Source organism: Quercus lobata, chromosome 11, assembly GCF_001633185.2.
Source record: "Quercus lobata isolate SW786 chromosome 11, ValleyOak3.0 Primary Assembly, whole genome shotgun sequence".
Lineage (NCBI taxonomy): Eukaryota > Viridiplantae > Streptophyta > Magnoliopsida > Fagales > Fagaceae > Quercus > Quercus lobata.
The window spans coordinates 26,467,941-26,486,861 of NC_044914.1; the positions used below are offsets into that span (position 1 = coordinate 26,467,941).

Below are 18,921 nucleotides of genomic sequence, written 5' to 3' on the forward strand. Positions count from 1 at the left end.
CTCTCTCTCTCTCTCTCTCTCTCTCTCTCTCTCTCTCTCTCTCTATATATATATATATATATAATATATTTCTGTATTTTACGAATGTTGCAATCAATTTATAGGCTTATGGCACTTATTCAATACTAACGAAAATTACTACCCATGAATTCATATAAATACTGTGGGGGGGTGGGGGGGGTAAAAGACCGAGAAGCCCATATCAATATCTACATTGGGCCAAGGGCTCATTCCAAGGAAGAACCCCTCCTCGACCATGGGAAGAACCCTCCTCGGCCATGGATGTAACCGAGGACAAAGGGAGCAGCCTATTACTGGTAGTGACACTCCAGGTCATTCCACGGAATAGGGTAAGTACTAAGACAGAAAAGGACAACGGGAAGAATGGAAATATCTAAGGGAAAGATGCCATAATTACGGTGCTCCGTACTTGACATAGCCATGCATCTCTGCCTTTACAACCACTCCCAACAACTTTAGGGATTGGCAGATGGGACAAGGAGCAACGCAATGAACCTAAAAAGTTAGAGGAGGAAAGGGGGGTATAAAAAGGATGGAAAGGGAGGCAAATGGGGGACTACGAAATCGCTACCACTCAATGCGAAATGGAGAAGGCTCCTCGGATTGTGCCGAGGACCAATCTTCCTTGATAAACTCAGTTCATCTCAGCTTGATCGTGACAAACACTATATTAACTGTTATACGTGTACTAAAACCTAGTTTTTCGACCCACTCTCTACAAATTTATTGTACTGAGTTCACTGGTCCAAGATGCCATACATCTTGGGCTTGAACTGAAAAACAAGACCCTACAAATACTATGGCCATTGTTGTCTTTATGGGAGTTCCAGAATCAATTGGGAGAGTGCAAGTCACTAACTTTCATTAAGAAATTAAACTTCTACACTTTTTTCCCCATTTACCAACCCATTTCAATCCACATAAATATCAGAGTAATAAGAAAATTAACTATTTATTTATTAATTAATAATAAAATTACACCAACAATCTCCCACTCATTTTAATATTAATATAATAAAGTGTATTAGACAAAAATGGATCATTATGTCTCATTAAAGTGTGCTTTGAATTGAACTCCACTTAGTGAAACAATAATCTCTATTCCAAAGTCAATAATAGACTCAGACTTGAACTGTGATTGTCAAAAAAACAAAATTTATTGCTCACACATAAAAATTTGAGTGTAGTCATGAGCTTTTTTAAGCCAACACATTTTAACTTTGTGCCTAATCAGTCTCATGAGTGCTCTATATTACAAAATGAATTTTTAGTAACGAATTTTAGTGAAGAAATTTTTTTCATCACCAAAAAGTTAACATATAGCGACAAAATATAACTTTCATCTCCAATTAGGAGTATTTTAAAATAAAATATTATTGAGTTCAAAAATGTCGCTCAAGCAAGATTCATAATTTTGTAATGTGCAAGGAACTAAGACATGGATTACAGTGTACTTAAAGTATGGACTACGAATTATGAAATAGACTTTTAATCAACAATTAATATAGCCCAAAAAAATATGGACACATAAGAATACTTATTTAAATTAACCTAAATCCAATACAAATAATATTACAATACTCCTCAATGGCTCAGTAATTAAGTTACTCTACTCTTAAAAAGATTCAACTTTAAGGACTCCACTCAGCCCAGCCAATGTAAAGAGGAAGATTATCAAAAAGGAAGTTTACTGAGATCAAGGAGGGAAAAGTTACAGATGAGAGGTCACTTTAAGGGTTACAAAGTAGTGCAAATGTTTGAATTGGGGAAGAGGATTTCTTTTGGTTTGGTTAAAGATCCAAATAAAAATGGGCTCAGGTCTTAGTTGCATATGTGTTAAGTTGTTATAACTTAGAGCATTTCCAACAGTCAATATTAAGCTATTTTTGGACCACCAAATGTTACTGTTCACGTTCCAGCCGCCTCTGTAAACACACAAATTCTCCAAAAAAATTTTTGGAGTTGCTACAATAATTCTCTTAATTTAGAGAATAATGCAGCAACTCCAAACCATTATTTTATCTTAAAAAAATACCCGGTTGAATAAAAAAATATTCTTTCTCTTTCCTCCTCTCTTCCTTGTTCATCTGTCTCTCTCTCAAACGGTAAAACAATCAAAACACAAACACAATAACAGATCAAGAACAGGGAAAAATACAAATTTAATTAGAACAAAAAATATAAAATCAAAACAAAAACAACAGATCAAGGGCATGAAAGCCTATCTAAGCTCCATTGTAACAACAAAGTGAATCAGAACAAGATAAAAAAAAAAATTAAAAAAAAAAAAAGATAGACGAAGGCCATGTCGGCTGTGTGTGTGTGTGTGTGTGTGAAGTAGAAATAGAAAAAGTAAAAAGAGAGAGAGAGAGAGAGAGAGAGCTGAAGAAATGATCCGGAATGAACTAGAAGAGAAAGAAAAAGAAGGTAGATAAAGGAAAGGAGTGGGATACGTGGTGGTGGAGAAAAAACCAAGAGAAAAAAAAAAGAAGAAGAAACGTGTCCAGATGGTGTGAAGGGAAAAATAATATAAAAAATAAGAAATTGCAATTAAGAAATGCTACCACAATATTTTCATAATAAATTTTAAGTAACAGATTGTTATTATATAATATTGGCGAGTAAAAAAATAATTTCAGTAGTGGGTTCAAATTAGAACTAATAACAACTTTCCACATAAATTTTGTTGTGAAATTATTGCGTAAAATATTGTGAATATAACACTTCTCATTGAAAAATATAATTGTTAAAAAAAGAATAAATGATGTTTAAAAAAAAGAATAAATAATGAATGAAGAAATAATATTTAAATGAGATAAAGAATGTGATAGAGAATCTGTTGAAAAGTTTATAGGTAAAAACTAAATATCACTGTTCATTCTTCAAACAGTACAAAAAATTTGAAGAAGCTGCTGGAGATGCTCTTATACCATTAAAAAAGTCATCATTGCACTAAATTTGTTTTAGCGGAGAATCATTGCACTATTAGATACTCCATAAATAAATAAATAAAACTAACAAAAGTGGATGGAGGATCAATATCCATTCTTTTAAAACTTTGGATGATTAATTATTTGAAACTTCATGGACTAAATTATTTCAAAAAAAAAAAAAAAAAACTCAAGACTTTATGAGGAAAATGTGCACTTCCATTGAAGTTGAATTTTTAGATATTAATATAAACCATAAGAAACATTTTCTCCACTTGTGTGTTTATTTGTGAATACCATACTGTCAATAAAAACTTGCTAATGCTATGTGTTCCATGTAGTTCCCAAAGTGATATGTTTTAGGACAAAAAAAGAAAAGAAAAGAAAACAAACCTTACTTCACTGGACAACCATCAACAACTATTCCCTTCGCTGTTGGACAAAATGCTAAATCACAATGCTCACCTTCTGTACCCCTCCAATTCACACTTTTCCCCTCCATACCCACTGAAAAATACAGTAGCACTCCCATGAAAGCCAACCCTGCATCCAATGCTCCTGAAAGAACATAACTGTACCTTTGCCACCACTCTTTACATACCGATATACAAAATAATTAAAGATTGTTCCAACTGCAATCCAAACATTATAGTTCAAGGGTGTCGCTGGAGGCATCATTCCTGTTGCTCCTAGGAGCACTGGAAGGTTAATGAGTGGAATCCAAGTTTGCTTTGGAAATGACTTATATGCAATAGCCAAACAATAACTGGTCATATTGCACCTCCAAGGAAGAACCAATTCATTGCCTCATAGCTTCCAAGACTTCCAAAGATCCGTTTAGGCCCCACCAAACCCCATATAACAGATGCATCAAAGAAAACTCGATCGCTAGGGCATGTCCAAGGACTGTTGACAGGAAGGAGTTCTGGTTGGCATATGTTTTGAATTGAGTTTGGCAACCACCATGCCACTCCAATGTTGATGGTTCCAGCAAGAATTGTTCCTATGAACTATGCATACACATGTAAATATAGCAGAGTAGATAATAGTTGAGTAATTGTACAAAATATGTTAAAACATAAAACTAGCTTCTTCTTCTTTTTTAATATACATACAGAAAATTAAGATCATGTAACGTGTTACTTGAAGGTCATAAATTTCCATGAAAACTCATCCTCGTAGGATGGATTGAGATAACACTGTTGCTTATTTATAACATGAACTCGTAATTCTATATTGTCCAAATGTATTATTGTTAAAAGTTTTGATGTTCTTAGTTATAAATTTATAGTGGTGAATTGCGTGATTTGCCAACACTTGCATATTGATAGTAGTAAAGAAGTTTTTTTTTTGGGAAAAAGTATTTACCAGTACTAAGAACATTGATCTTGGAGGAATCTTCATGTAATGTCCTAACTTGAAGTCATTGAGGAAAGAGACAGCTTGATTCATGCTCATATAGCCATAGACTTTAAAACTTACATTGACAGACAGATCATAATAATAGTAGTGGAGAAGTATTAAATATTTTACATTGATAGTGAAAAGGAAAACTATGTAAATGCTTATTAAGGTACTCTGACAAACTTAAAATAATAACTAGCATCAATCAAAATTCAAAAATATGTGATCAAATCACTCCATGTAATGGGAGCTGGCTTGATTACATATTACCAGTTGATTGCAGACATTTAAAATAATATTGGACTATAGTATTGGTGTTGTATATTTCGGGTTAGTAGGATGGGAAAGTTTTGACTGATATGGCTATAACCAACTAGTTAAGATAAGATATTGTAATTAATGAGAGATGAAATGAGCTTTTTGCACAATAAGATGAAATGAGCAAAAGTTAAACCAATAACCTGGTTCGTTGTGGCAGTTATGATACTAATATTTGTGCATTACATTCCATCCATAAAAAGCGAAGGAAACATGAGGGATGAACTTTCCCAACTAATCAAGTTTTCCTGAGCTGGAAATGACTGCTCCAGCTGGATGGAGATAGCATCTCATAAACAATTGTGTAATGTGGTGTGTGCTCAACACAACCCATCCCCATACTTGGGTTTGCCCCATTTTGTGCGTTTTAAAAATAAATTTAAGTTATTTTGCTCATAGTAATATTGTAATATTAATGATTTGGATTCCCTATATAGAGTTATGGAAAGATCTTTGCAACAATATATACTCAAATGTAAAGGATAATTTGTATAAAATACTACAATCCATATAATGCATGAAATGCCTACCATTTCAAATCCTACCATCATAGTAATTGCTACCATTATGTTGTTTGACATTAGAAGTGAAATCATGACTGAAGCATACAGGCATCAGTTCAATGGACAACCATCAACCACTATGCCCTTGGCTGTTGGACATTGTGCTAATGGACAATGTTCACCATCGGTACCCCACCAAGTCAAACCTTTCCCTTCCATGCCCACTGAAAAATACAATAGCACTCCCATGAAAGCCACTCCAGCATCCAGTGCTGCTGAAAGAATGTAATTGTACCTCTGCCACCATTGCTTTCGGTAACGAAAGATGAAAAAATTGAAAATTGTTCCGACAATAATCCATGCATTGTAGTTCACTGGTGTTGCTGGCGGCATCATTGCTGTTGCTCCCAGAAGGACTGGAAGGTTGATCAGGGGAATCCAAGAGTGCTTGGGGAATGATTTATGCAATAGCCAAACAATCACTGGCCCTATTGCACCTCCAAGGAAGAACCAATTCATTGCCTCATAGTTTCCAAGAGGTCCAAAGATACGTCTCGGTCCTACTAGACCCCAAATAACAGATGCATCAAAGAAGACTCGATCTCCAGGGCATGTCCAGGGACTGTCAGTGGGAAGAAGTTCATCCTGGCATATATTCGTAATAGAGGTCAACAACCACCATGCCACTGCAAGATTGATGGTTCCAGCCAGAATTGTTCCGATGAACTAGACAAACACATGGGCCAATGCAGCAGCAGAGTAGAAAATGTTAGTAATTATGCGGCAGGTAGTGTTCAAAAATAGTTTATAGACATTGGATGGTTAAGGATCATTAAATTGTGATTCTAATGTAATGAAGTTTTGTGAAAACTCATCACACACATCTAGTCGGCTTTGCTTCTTTTCAATAGTAAGTTTATAATGATGTAGTGTCAAATATTCAATTTGCCATTATCCTCCCCCCCCCCCCCCCCCCAAAAAAAACAAACAAAAAAAAGGGGATAAAGAATGGCATAGCTTGAAGGTTGATAGACTTTGATTCCTGATCCTGAATTTGGCTATTAATAAATATGTTATAGAAGTCATATTACTAAATTTTTTTTCCAGATATAAAAAAGATCTCATATCTGAATAATTGTAAACTGATGTATTAACTTATTTTCCTTAAATTTTGATTTATAGATAGTAGAAAATAAATTTGTACCTGAACTAGGAACATTGATCTTGGGGGAATCTTCATGTAATGTCCTAGCTTGAAATCACTGAGGAAGGAGACAGCTTGAGACATGCTCATATAACCAAAGGTTTTGAAGCACACATTGGCTATTGGTCTTCCCGGGTATATCAAACCCATTGCATACTCTGTGATAATGTTTAGCCCTGGTGTCTGTATTTAGAACATTATATAATTAATGAGATAATAACAAATTATATGTAGATCATGGAATTGAATTAAATTCTTATTTTAATGCCTGAGTTAAAGAAATCTAAAATAAAACAACCTTAAGCTATAGATTCTGGAAATGTGATCTAGTAGCCCCATCCAAGTGGGAATGGTTTAATTTAAAATAGATAGTTGTTTGATGCTACGCGAAATTATAGAAGAATGTCATTAAACTTGGTATGGTATCTTGAATTATATAGGACATATGGAAAAGTATGTCTGATATGACACAGCTTGCATGACCAGGGCCAACTAATTGAGATCAGGCATTAGTAATGATTTTTAGTATATAAATTCAATATTTTACTTCTGTTGCTGCAAGAAAAAAAAAAGCTGGAAAAAGTATTTTCTCAATAACCTGGTTTGTTGTGGCAGTTATAATGCTGATTGGAAGAGTAAAAGTAAAGGCCATTGCTGCAGCAAAGAGAAGTCCCCACCATGGCATCTGAACTTGATTATTTAAAAATATGCAGAGTGCAAGGGAAACTGCCATTGTCACAACAAGCAACATGTAAAACCACCAGGAGGGTATGTCCTTGTATCTCTTCATCAATTTGGTATGGATATCCTCCTTGCCCTTATAAGAAGCACGATACCTCTCATAGATTTCCCTGCCCATATAAGTGTAGATGAAACTTGACTTTACTAAATAAATTCAGAAAATATGAGAACCTTAAGAACTTGATAATAGTGAAGGGTAGTTTTGTTCATTGATTACTTTAAAAGAGGTTTGTATTGTTTAACATTTTGTGTCTCACTTTGAAAAGAAATTATTGGTCTTAAATTCTAAAGCCATGTTGTATTCAAAAGCTTATGCCATTTTTGTTATGTGGAAAAAATCCAGGGCACGCTAAATACTTTTTGACTGTCTTGGTAAATTAATGATTCTGGCTGTGTAAATATGTTCTCACAGAATTATTTTGCTAACTTAAACAAATAGCATTCTTACCATATTTGAAAACAATCAGAGAACTGTGAACATGAAACCATCTGAGAATCAATTGGGAATATACCTGCCGTAGAATAGGGCCACATGTGTGAGCGTGGATGCAATTGTGGCAAATCCAAAGCCATAAGTGAGAGAAAAAAGCATGCTTAAATGAATCCGTCCTTGCTCCTCATAGTTGGATAGATTTAACTCAAACTTGTCATTTACAATAGCTGATATGTTGTAGACTTGACCTTGGGCTGTAAACAAGTGTGATGAAAAAATAGGAAATCTCCTTGCACCGTACAAGTCTAACGCCCAGTATCCTATTGGGATTGCAATATAGACTATCAAAAAGTAGCCAGCAAAAACGTTGACAATAGAAAAGAAAGGGCTGACGAGGGGGCTTGATAAGAAAGATGCCACAGCAGACCAGTCAAGTGTTAGGGCTCCAAGTCCAAGGCCTCTCATGCCTGAACCTATCTGCTGGGCTGTGACTGACTTGGAGAATACCCAGCAGACCCATGATATGCTTGTGAGTGTTGTGAAGAGGTACCCTGGGACCAGATACCATGAGAAACTGCAAATTAGTGCAATTAGGAAGAACTTTGCTCGTGACATGTGCCGCTTTTCATTTTCATGCAAAGCCCTGCATAATAAATCACAATTTTATATCAATGAAGGTTTTTTTTTTTTTTTTTTGGGTGCATCATTATAAACAGTTTATAACAAGACGAGGCGCTTTTCGTTTTAATGGCATGAAGCTTGTAACAACACTGCCTCCGTGTGACGTTCATTCTTAATTTCCTGAATTTGCAAATTCTTTGTTATTCTACTCTACTAAACATCAATGAAGTATTGATACACTACTCTTTTTGTGACAGTGATTGTGCTGTATTCGTGTCATGGAACAAAAATTCAGGTTTATTACTGATATTATTACAGTCGGTGACTTGGTGTAAAAACTAAAAACTGGTAAGAGGATTGGCTGTCTCACATGCATGCATGATGCATGGTGGCCTGATTGTGTGGTTAAGAGCATCAAGGCATGATAAGGAGACACATAAAGAAAGATATCACTCAGTATCCATGTAGTAGCCTTTACTCTTTTTTAATTGATCAACTGCGACTTTGACGGTGCCGCAGTTCGTTCCGCATGATCCATTTAATTTAGAACTGTTAAAATGCCCACTTGCTCTCTCTTTTTGGATCAGATTTTACTTAGTTTGGACAAGTTGGTGCAATTTTAGATCGATTTTGAGACGACTATATTGAATTTATGAATATTGAAATTGTAAATCAATAATTGTTTTATCCTTATGGGTAGGGGTGTCAATTCGAGTTAGCGTATTGGGTTCGTGTCGTGTCAAGGTAGGAGTATTCGACTAAATGACTCAACCCTAACTCGACCCATTTAATAATTGTGTCATGATCTTTCAACCTTAATCCGACCTGTTAATAAGGCGGGTTGACCTAACCCAACCCAACCCATTTGACACGCTTAATAAATGAGTCGAATTGGGTTGACACGAATGTAACACAACGTATTTCAACCTGCATAATATTAAATATAACATTCATCTATAAATAATTTTTTTTTACATCCCAAAAAGCAATGCGTACACTTCAAGTCTTCAACCCACATTCAAATAATATAGGCTGCGTTTGGTTGAATGTAAAATATTTTCCGAGTGTAAAATATTTTCAAGTGTAAATTATTTTCAGAAAAGGAAAATATTTTCAAGTGTTTGGTTACATTATGAAAATTGTTCTAGAAAATGTTTTCATGTGTTTGATTGCATTCTGAAAATGCCATTTTTCTACTAGTTTCTCATATTTTCTCAGCTACCAAACAAATTTTATAATAGAAAATTTCAATATATAAACTTAAAAAAACAAAAATCAAAACAACACCCTTCATTTTAAACTCCACAATTCGGTCAAACTAAGAGAGGATGGAAGAAAGAGTGATCAAAAATTGAGGGAAAGGGACAGGTAGATCGAGAAAGAGAGAGATTGATCATGGGTGGGTCATGGGCGATGATCTCGACGGCGCAATCTCAACGGTGCTGGGGTACGATCTCGACGGCATGATCTCGGAGGTGAGGTTGAGTGAGAGAAGAGAAGAAAAGGGCGATGGGTTTGAAGGGATGTGGATCGGGTATTGTAGAGGGTGGGTTTGAGAGAAGTGTTTCGCCGGCAGCGTGGGAGCGACGGATCGAAGATGTTGGAGGTGAGATGGGTTTCGCCGACATGAGGGTGGGTTTTGCCTTGGTGGATCGGGTACATGCAGAGCTCGAAATGGGCGGAGGTGAGGTTGAGTGAGAGACGAAAAGAAAAGGGAGAAAACCCACTGGCATAGAGGGGAAAACCGCAGCGCTGCTCGTCGGAGTGTGGGCAGACCTTGAACCGGTGCCGGCATGTGGGGTGGAGCTCTGTCTCCTTCTTGTTGGTGTGTAGGGTAGAGCTGAAGTGCTTGGCGAGTCGGACCGTATGGAGCTCAAAAATTCCAGAAATGCTTTGAAGGTAAAATAACTCCTGAAATCATTTTTCAGGTCTGAGGGGTTTATTTTACGATCAACGGAAATGATTTTCCGTTTGACCAAATTTTCCATGCACAACCAAACACACGGCAGGGTATAAATTGTTCTCCTGAATCCATTTTCAGCCAAAACAAACACAGCCATAGTTCAACAAAAATATGACATTCATTTAGAAATAAGTTTTTTACACTCCAAAAGAAGTGCATACACTTCAATCCAAATTCAAAATAACAAAGTTTAACAAAAATAAAATAACATAGTTCAACAAAAATATAATATCCTTGGAACTCGCCAAATGCTAAGTATCAATATTGAAATAATTTGAGCAAACAGTAGACTAATCCTGACTATGACCACAATTATCATTCGTAGATTCTTTGTTGATGTCCAAATTCATAACATCTTCCACAAGATCATCCAATTTTATTTGTGCAAGTTCTATGCCAAAAAAAAAAAGTATTAGTAGTTCTAGGGTCTGAAAGTTTCAATTTCCAATTATACTCCTTGTAAATTTTTGTAATTACTCACTTTTCTTTTTAAATTTAAAATATATGTTAGATATAAAAGGTATTTGACAAATCTAAAATAAAATAAAATAAATATTTATTTGTTATATGAGTTAAACGGATTGTATTAAATGGGTCATTTCGGGTTGACACAAATAAATTGGTGTGTCAAACGTGTCTATTGTAGGTTACGCGGGTTGACCTGCTTATGACACGTTTATTATCGTGTCGCTTTTGGATTGACCCGTTTATGACCTAAATCCATTAAGACCCAACCCTAACCCAAAAAAACCCGTGTCGGGTTCATGTCGTGTTCACGGGTTGGATTGAACATTGACACCCCTACTTATGAGTCACATGCAGCTCCCTTGGAAACTGACAATATACTCTCTCTCTCTCTCTCTCTCTCTCTCTCTCTCTCTCTCTTATGGGCTATTTGGTTGGAGGAGTGGAAAAGTGGGAGAATGGAAAATTAGTGGGAGGTTAGAAAAAATTTGGTTTTCTCTCATGTGTGTTTGGTTGGAGGGGTAAAAAAGTGGGAGGATGGAAAATTCTTTTGTTTGGTTAGAGATAAAAAGGAGAGGATAGAAAATGTAATTTATATATATTGACTATTATACCCTTGTTACATAATAGGTAAGAAATAGATTTATTTGTACTCATTAAATAATATAAAATTTACCAACAATTATATTTTTCAAAAGTGTTACATCCACAACATTTTCGTAATACTTTCACAACAAAATTTATGTGGAAAGTTGTTATTAGTTCTAATTTGAACACACCACTGAAATTATTTTTTTACTCGCCAATATTAACTAATAACAATCTATTACTTAAAATTTATTGTAAAAATATTGTAGTAACATTTCTCAAATAAGATTTTTTATTATTTATATTATTTCTCTTTTCTCCCTTTTCATTTCATCCATAAGTTTTTTTTTTTTTTCTACGCTATCTCCTCCACGCACATTCCTATCTCTATCCCCACCCCCTTCTTTTTATTTTTCTTTTTCTCCCTCATTCAAATCTCAAGAAAGTTCCAGCACTCTCATTCTCTCTCTTTTTTCTCCAGTTCGCTCTCTCTGTTTTTTTTTTTTTTTTTTACTTGATTCCAAACATTCGTCCCCAACACAGTCCAGATGGGTCATCTTTGTCCCAAAGCAGTTGGCCTAACCTGGAGCCGTTGCTCATCTTTGTCCCCAACGCAATCCAAATGGGTTAGATGTCTTCTGTCTTTTGTCTTCTTTTTTTTTTTTTTTTGCTTTTATTGTTATGATTTGATTAATTTTAAAATCTTATTTTTGAGTTTGTATTTTGATAATCTAATTATGCTTAACTGATAAAATAAAAAAAAAAATAAAAAAAAAAAACTGATTATACTTGAGTTTAGAGATATTTGAGAGAAAGATTATTGTGTTTGTAGCTGTGAGGACATTTCTGTAAAAGTGTTGTGACAGCACTTTTCTCTCCACAATTTTCCTCCCGATTTGGGAGGATGAAAATTGTGGGCCCGGGAGAGAAAATTTTCTCCCGGGTTTTCCATCCTCAGCATTTTCCTTCTTTTTCCAAACGATGTTTTCCATCCTATTTTCTTTCCTCCCTTTTCCATCCTCCTTATTTTCACTCCAACCAAACACAGTGTTAAAGTTCATCAAATTTTTGGGCCAAAAATATGTGGCCCAAAAACTTCCATAACTGTATCTTGTTATATTCAACACAAGATACGCCTAGATGTAAAGTACTACTTTCCAAAGTCAGCTTGGTTGATTCATTTGAATCTTCTAAACTGGAACCAGCTGGACTTGTCCGCTTATTTCTTATTTAGGAGTATTTAATTCTGTCCTGTTCGGATAAGTATTTTCATATTTTGTGGACTCCCAACACTTTGAAATTTTGTTTCACGTTTAAGTCGGTTCTCACATACCTCCAATTTCTACTATTTAGGGTGTGTGAGGTAAAAATTAAAAACTATACTTTTTAATATTATTTATAGGTCTTATTGTACTATTTTAGCTAAGCAAATCTCAAATAGACCCCTAATAAATGTTGCATAGCTCTAATCATAGTTGTCAGTATTGTACGATACGCATTACGTATCGCATGGTACGATACAAGTCTTATTTATAGACCCCTAATAAATGTTGCATAGCTCTAATCATAGTTGTCAGTATCATACGATACGTATCGTATTGGCATATCGTAAATGTTCATAAATCGTACGATACAGTGCATGTATCGTATGAATCGTATTGTATTGTAAAATCGTATGTATCGTACGATATATAGACAAATGCTTTAAAATGAGATTTTTTGTTAAAATTTGTACTCTTATTTGAATCTAACAAGTTGTTAGATTTGTTTTGAACACAAAATTATTATTAGTTTACTTAATGTAGCCTACTAAAATAGCATATTCATAAAGTTTTTTTCCCCTCTCCTATAATTAAACTACACAGTAGACACTTACCTTTCACTTTAATATTTTAAAAAGAATTAAATTTTTATTTTTATTTTTATTTTTATTGTTATTCTTATAAGTCCAAGAAACTAGAATGCCAAAATATATATATATATATATATAAAATTATTAAAATAAAAAGAACAAGAAAATATAGTAAATGTTAATGATGAATGGCGATGAAAAAAAATTTAATAAAGAAATAAATTTGCAAAATTATGAACATGATGATAGCGTTGACTTAGATGGGGTTGATTAGGCAATTTGATGAATATGATGAAAATAAATTATTATTTTTGGATCATTTGCAATATATTGCGACTTTTGACTTTAAGTAATTTGAATATGTATGTTATGAACACATGCTAGTTTAATTTATTTAATTAGCTTGTTAAATATTATTACATAAATTATGAATATATTAGTCATTAGTTGAATATATTCAAAATTTATAATGAATATATCATTTATATATGTATATTTATAATTTATTATAAATTTTATTAAGTATTTATGTATCTTACGATACGATACACGATATGAAAAAATTAAGAATCGATTCACGATACGATTCACGAAAATGATAACCAATTATTAAGATTCATTCTTAATGATCGATAAGGGAGGATTAGAAGTAGGTCCCGTTTTCAAATATTCTTACGTGCATTCATTACGGCATGCTATTGTGGGCAAGATTTTGAATTCTAAGACCGTATCTTGTCTTCTTGCCCCCCTGGTTAGTAAAAGAAGACAAACTAAAAGAAGAAACAATATTGTTAGTGTCACAATAAAATTCACAATTTTTGTTACAATCTATCCACATAATTATGAATGATGAGTTTACTCTACCGCCTACAACTTCTGTTGCGGTAATAGCAATATTCAAAACTGTAAAGGGAAAACTTTTTTTTTTGGAGAAGAGGAAAGGGAAAATTCATGTTAAGCTAATATAATAAACCCAATAATGCATATGCAACAAAATTATAAATAAAATCATGGGAAAGGTTTGTCTGCTTTTGAATAAAGTATCTTTATTAGGCCAAAAAAATAATAATAAAAATTCAATAACAAAAAGACAGTTGATGTAAAGGTACTACTTTCCAAAGTCAGCTTGGTGAATTCATTTTCTTGTAAAACTGGAACCAGCCGGACTTGTCCGCTTATTTCTTATTTAATATTTAATTGTGTCCTTTCGGATAAGTATTTTCATATTTTGTGGACTCCAACACTTTGAAATTTTGTTTCATGTTTCTCAGAAAAAAAAGGTCAGTTCACACAGACCTACAATTTCCACCTAGCGTGCATTTGGATTACACGATTCAGTGTGCGTTTGACGTTTGAAGTGGGATCCACAGACACGGCATACTTCAGCCATTCCCAAGATAAGTTGCGTTTTTTTTTTTTTCCTTCTTCACGGTACTGTTTATAGATTATAAATCTCAGCAAAACTTATATTTCTAGGTAAATTTAGGTTTTTCAGAACTATTTATATTTTTAAAAATTATTTTACTATAATATTTTCAGTAATTAATTTTTAGTTTTTAATAAATAAGCGGTATCCAAACAGACCTTTAATAAATGCTACGTAACTCTGATATTTTTGAAAATCATAATCAATTATTAAGATTCATTCTCTTGATGATCAATAAGAGAGGACCATTCTAACCAAAAAAAAAAGATAGGATTAGAAGTAGGTCTTGTTTTAGAATATTCTTAGGCTGTGTTTGGTTCAATGTAAATCGAATTCCGAGTGTAAAAGAAATGCAGGGGAAAGTGAATCCCGTAAAGAAAATGAAATTCGGGTTTTTGGTTCTGCAATGGAAAATAGTCCGAAAAACGACTTTCGGTGTTTGGTAACATTCTAAAAATACTATTTTCCTACAAATTTTTCACATTTTTTCAACCATTTTCTCAGCATCCAAACAAATTTTATTACAGAAAATTTCAAAATATACTTAACACAACCCAAAATCAAAATAAAAACATTGAGCAGAGGAAGAAAGTGAGGTTGGAGGGAGAAAGAGTGACAGATTGAAGGAAAGAGAGATAGATCGGTGACGGCCAGAGAGAGATCAGAGTTCTGTGGACAACAGCGGCCAGATCGGGTAGGTTTAGGGGTGGAATGGAGTGGACTGGTGGTTGGTGGCGGCCAAATCGGCGATGTTGAGCAAGAGGAAGAACAAGATTAGTGTGTCGAGAACGAGCTCAGTCTTGGGTGGGTCGAGGACGAGATCGGTTTTGGGTGGATCAGGCTTGGGTGGTGGCGATCGGGCTTGGGTGGTGATGCCAATGAGCTTCCAGCGGCGACTATGGGTGCGATCTTGCCGGTGCTGGGATGCGATCTCGGCGGTGCTTCAAGCGGCGCGATCTCGCCGGTGCTAGCTGTGACAAGACCGATGCTTCTTGTGCGATCTCCTTGCTCTCTCTCTCTCTCTCTCTCCTATTTTCCTAGGGCGAAAATCATTTGAAGGTAAAATGAAACCTGAAATGGTTTTACGCCAAAAGAAGGTTATTTTACAGTCAACACGAAAACTTATTTCCGTTTGACCCAATTTTCTTAGCTTACCAAACACACAGAGGGGTGTAAAATGATTTCCTGAAACCCTTTTCAACCAAAACAAACGTAGGCTTAATGTGTATTCATTACAGCATGCTATCAGGGGCAAGATTTTGAATTCTAAGACTTTATCTTGAAGAGAAGAAGATGTAACGGTCAGTGCAATGGTCACTCTACAAGTATAAATGTTTGTGGAGTGTAAAGGAAAAGAACTGGAGTTCAAGTCTCCACACATATATATACTTAAATTGGACTAGAGTAAAATTCTATTCTATCCACGTGACAAGTCATGAATAATAAGTTTACTCTACCGCTTGCTTACAACTCGTGGGCAAATTTTAGGTTCTGTTGTGGTAATAGCAATATTAAAAAAAAAAAAAAAAAAATGTAGGGAAAATTCATGCCCAATAATGCATATGCAACTAAATTATAAATAAAATCATGGGAAAGGTTTGTCTGCTTTTGAATAAAGTATCTTTATTAGGCCAAAAAGATAAAAACAAAAAACCAATAACAAAAGGACAGTTGAGGATGAATAAGAGAACGTACCGGAAAAGTGAAACTTGAACAAGAGTAGCTGGCCACCACATATGTGCCGGCTCTACCACGTACTTTCGTAATAGTCCAGCCCAACCATATCCTAATACCTGCAAATTAATGCAATCCATTGTTAGTGGTGACTTCAAGAATTTTTTTCATGGTATTTTTCAATAAGCATAAATTATACAATCTAATAAAAATAAAATTTTGTATATTGACAACAACAACAATAAAAAAAAACATGCAAATACATAAAATTTACAATTGTCTTCTACATGATTTTCTTATCAAATATTTGTCCATAATTCTAGTAAAAGAATAAACGATAAACTATAAGTTCATTTGAAATATTAATAAAATTATTAATTATTGTTTTTAGTTGTTTCATTAATTTGTTTGTCTTTTATAAACTATAATTTGTTTTATTGTTGTTTCATTAATTATAAAATTATTAATTATTGTTTAGCCTAACATAATTTAATTTGTTTGTCTTTTATAATGTATTGTTTCATTATTGTTTAGCCTAACATAATTTAGTTGTGTAATTTGTTTATTAATTGTCTTCTATAATTTGTTATGAGTATTATTAATATGTATAATGTAATTAAAAGTTGAGTGGGCTAATCAAGTGATAAACTTAGGCCTTAAATTATACCCATGCCATAACCCAAACCATAAACCAAGGCCCACCCTTTTAATATAATTTAATTTTTAATAACTTTTTTTCCATTTTCCTTTGTTTTCTCCGTCAGGTCTTATTTTGACTTTTGTGTCATTTTATTTTTTGCTTTTAACCTTTTTCTCTCCTTCACACGTGCTTTACATCTTATCTCCATCCTATCTCTTCTAGATTTTTCTTCAGATCTACTTTCCTCTCTTCTTTCTTCTTTTCTTTCTTAGTCACAGTTTTTTTTTCGTCCTCAAGCATCGTTTTACACTCCCACCATGCTTCTTTCAACAAGCATCGTTCATCCTTAATAGAACCTCCATGCTCCTCTCTCAAGCCGCCTCTACCCAGCACAACATCTCCTCACCTCCATTACTGATCTATATCTGCTTTGTTTGGATTATAGGTTTATATTTTCATTATTTTGTATGGGAAATCAAGAGTTTTTATTTAGGTCCGGAATCCCTTTTTGGTTGAGGGTGTTCATAATTTTGGTTAAGGATGTTCTTAATTTTTTTTTTTTTAAGAGTAAACAAATAAAAAAATTTTAATCTGTCCACCGTGCCCGTTATCTCTAAATACATATTCAGATAAATCACCCTTTCAAACATGTTCAAAATATGAGAATAAAAAAATTAAAAAGTTAAAGTTAAAAAATGAAAATAATAAAAATTAATGTGAGTGGTGGGGGTGTAATTGCACCCGGTGCAGATCCCGAGCTATTTTGCACCGGATCCAAATCCTGTTCTCCCAATAGCAAACTAATATGATATTGAAATGTAACCACGGACGTCAGTATTGCAAATTGCAGAATGATGGGACGGGATACCAAAAACAAAAGGTGTTGCCTAGCTAGCTTGTACTATTATTAGCGTTTACTTTCCACCTACCGATTTTTTTTTCTTGCTTCAATTCAATTTCCAAATCAGCAAGAAAAGTGTCCCCTAAAACACGGAGTTGTCCTCAAGATTCTGACACTACTAGATCAAAAAAAGAGATTCTTTTCATATACATGTAGTGATAACAATAATCCAAATAAATCTCGAAAAGTGTACAACAAAAACTGTTACAGCCAGTAGAAACACATTTTTAAGAAAAGGGATTCATATTCACAGACAGTTAATACTATAATAGAAATTACCTGAGTAGTGATAATAAGAAGCCAAGCAGCAAAAAACGAGATATTCCTGTGGTAGAAGGCTTTGATAATGGTGACAATACCAACAGCATATGCTGAGCCAGATCCGAATGCACTCCCAGCATTAGCAAAGATGGAAATGAGTACGTGCTCCTTCATGTTAAACGGACCAGGGTTCAACGAGAAGCTCCTGGATCCAAACCCAGGTATCTGAAACTTGGTCTTGGGAAGAACAGAAGCCATGAAGCGACCTATAGGGAGGGTGGCGACTTGAACAGTGATTTGGGTAATGATAAGAGGCTCCGTACGGTAGGAAAAGAACTGGTTGAGGAAGGAAAGAAGAGCACATGAGATTAGACCCAAGAACCACATCCTGAAAGTCCATATGGGGAGAGTAGGGTCGTCTGTGTTGGCCACTGTTAGCCTGACTTCTTCAATGGGACAGAGCTCCTCATCTTCGTCGATGGTGGAGATGTCTTTTTCTGGATCTGTGGGTTTGGTGGAGTTGGAGTTGGTGTTGGGGTATGGTGTCTGTATGTTTAGTGTATCCATGGCTGCTGCTGGTGCTGCAAGTTGGATTTTGGTTTCTTTTTTGGTGGGAACTATAGGAAGGAGGTTTGGTCTTTTATTGCATGAGGATGGAAGGATGAGAGTGCTGTTGACCATAGACTTCAGTGCGTTTTTTGTTGATGAGAGAGAGAGAGACTTCGTTGGTGGGGATGTGAGAATAAGTATAGGAGTACCGCCCACTGCGAAGTAAAGCTACGACCATATATTGGCCTACCACTTTTAATCCAAAACTCACCATTTATCATATAAGCAAGTTTTGATAGAAGTTGTGATCCTCGCATTTTTGTTCGTACAATATTGTACTATATGGTTGATTGTAAGTGATGAAGAAAAAATTATAAGTTAATGTGAAAATAACAAATTACTAATCATAATCTATCACATAAGACAG

General features: G+C 34.6%; 1 protein-coding gene and 1 pseudogene across 1 annotated transcript; both read right to left on the reverse strand.

Annotated features, from left to right (window-relative positions):
- Positions 1-3,253: 3,253 nt before the first annotated feature.
- LOC115966630 lies at positions 3,254-5,030 on the reverse strand (annotated as a pseudogene).
- A 42-nt stretch (positions 5,031-5,072) lies between these two features.
- Positions 5,073-18,706, reverse strand: LOC115968580 (oligopeptide transporter 4-like). The gene is made up of 6 exons (XM_031088002.1): positions 17,964-18,706; positions 16,165-16,262; positions 7,634-8,197; positions 6,979-7,231; positions 6,381-6,563; positions 5,073-5,902 (listed from the first exon to the last, which is right to left on the reverse strand). The coding sequence occupies exons 1-6, from the start codon at positions 18,624-18,626 to the stop codon at positions 5,288-5,290; spliced, it is 2,376 nt and encodes a 791-aa protein (XP_030943862.1). The 5' UTR covers positions 18,627-18,706; the 3' UTR covers positions 5,073-5,287.
- Between the last annotated feature and the right edge of the window lie 215 nt (positions 18,707-18,921).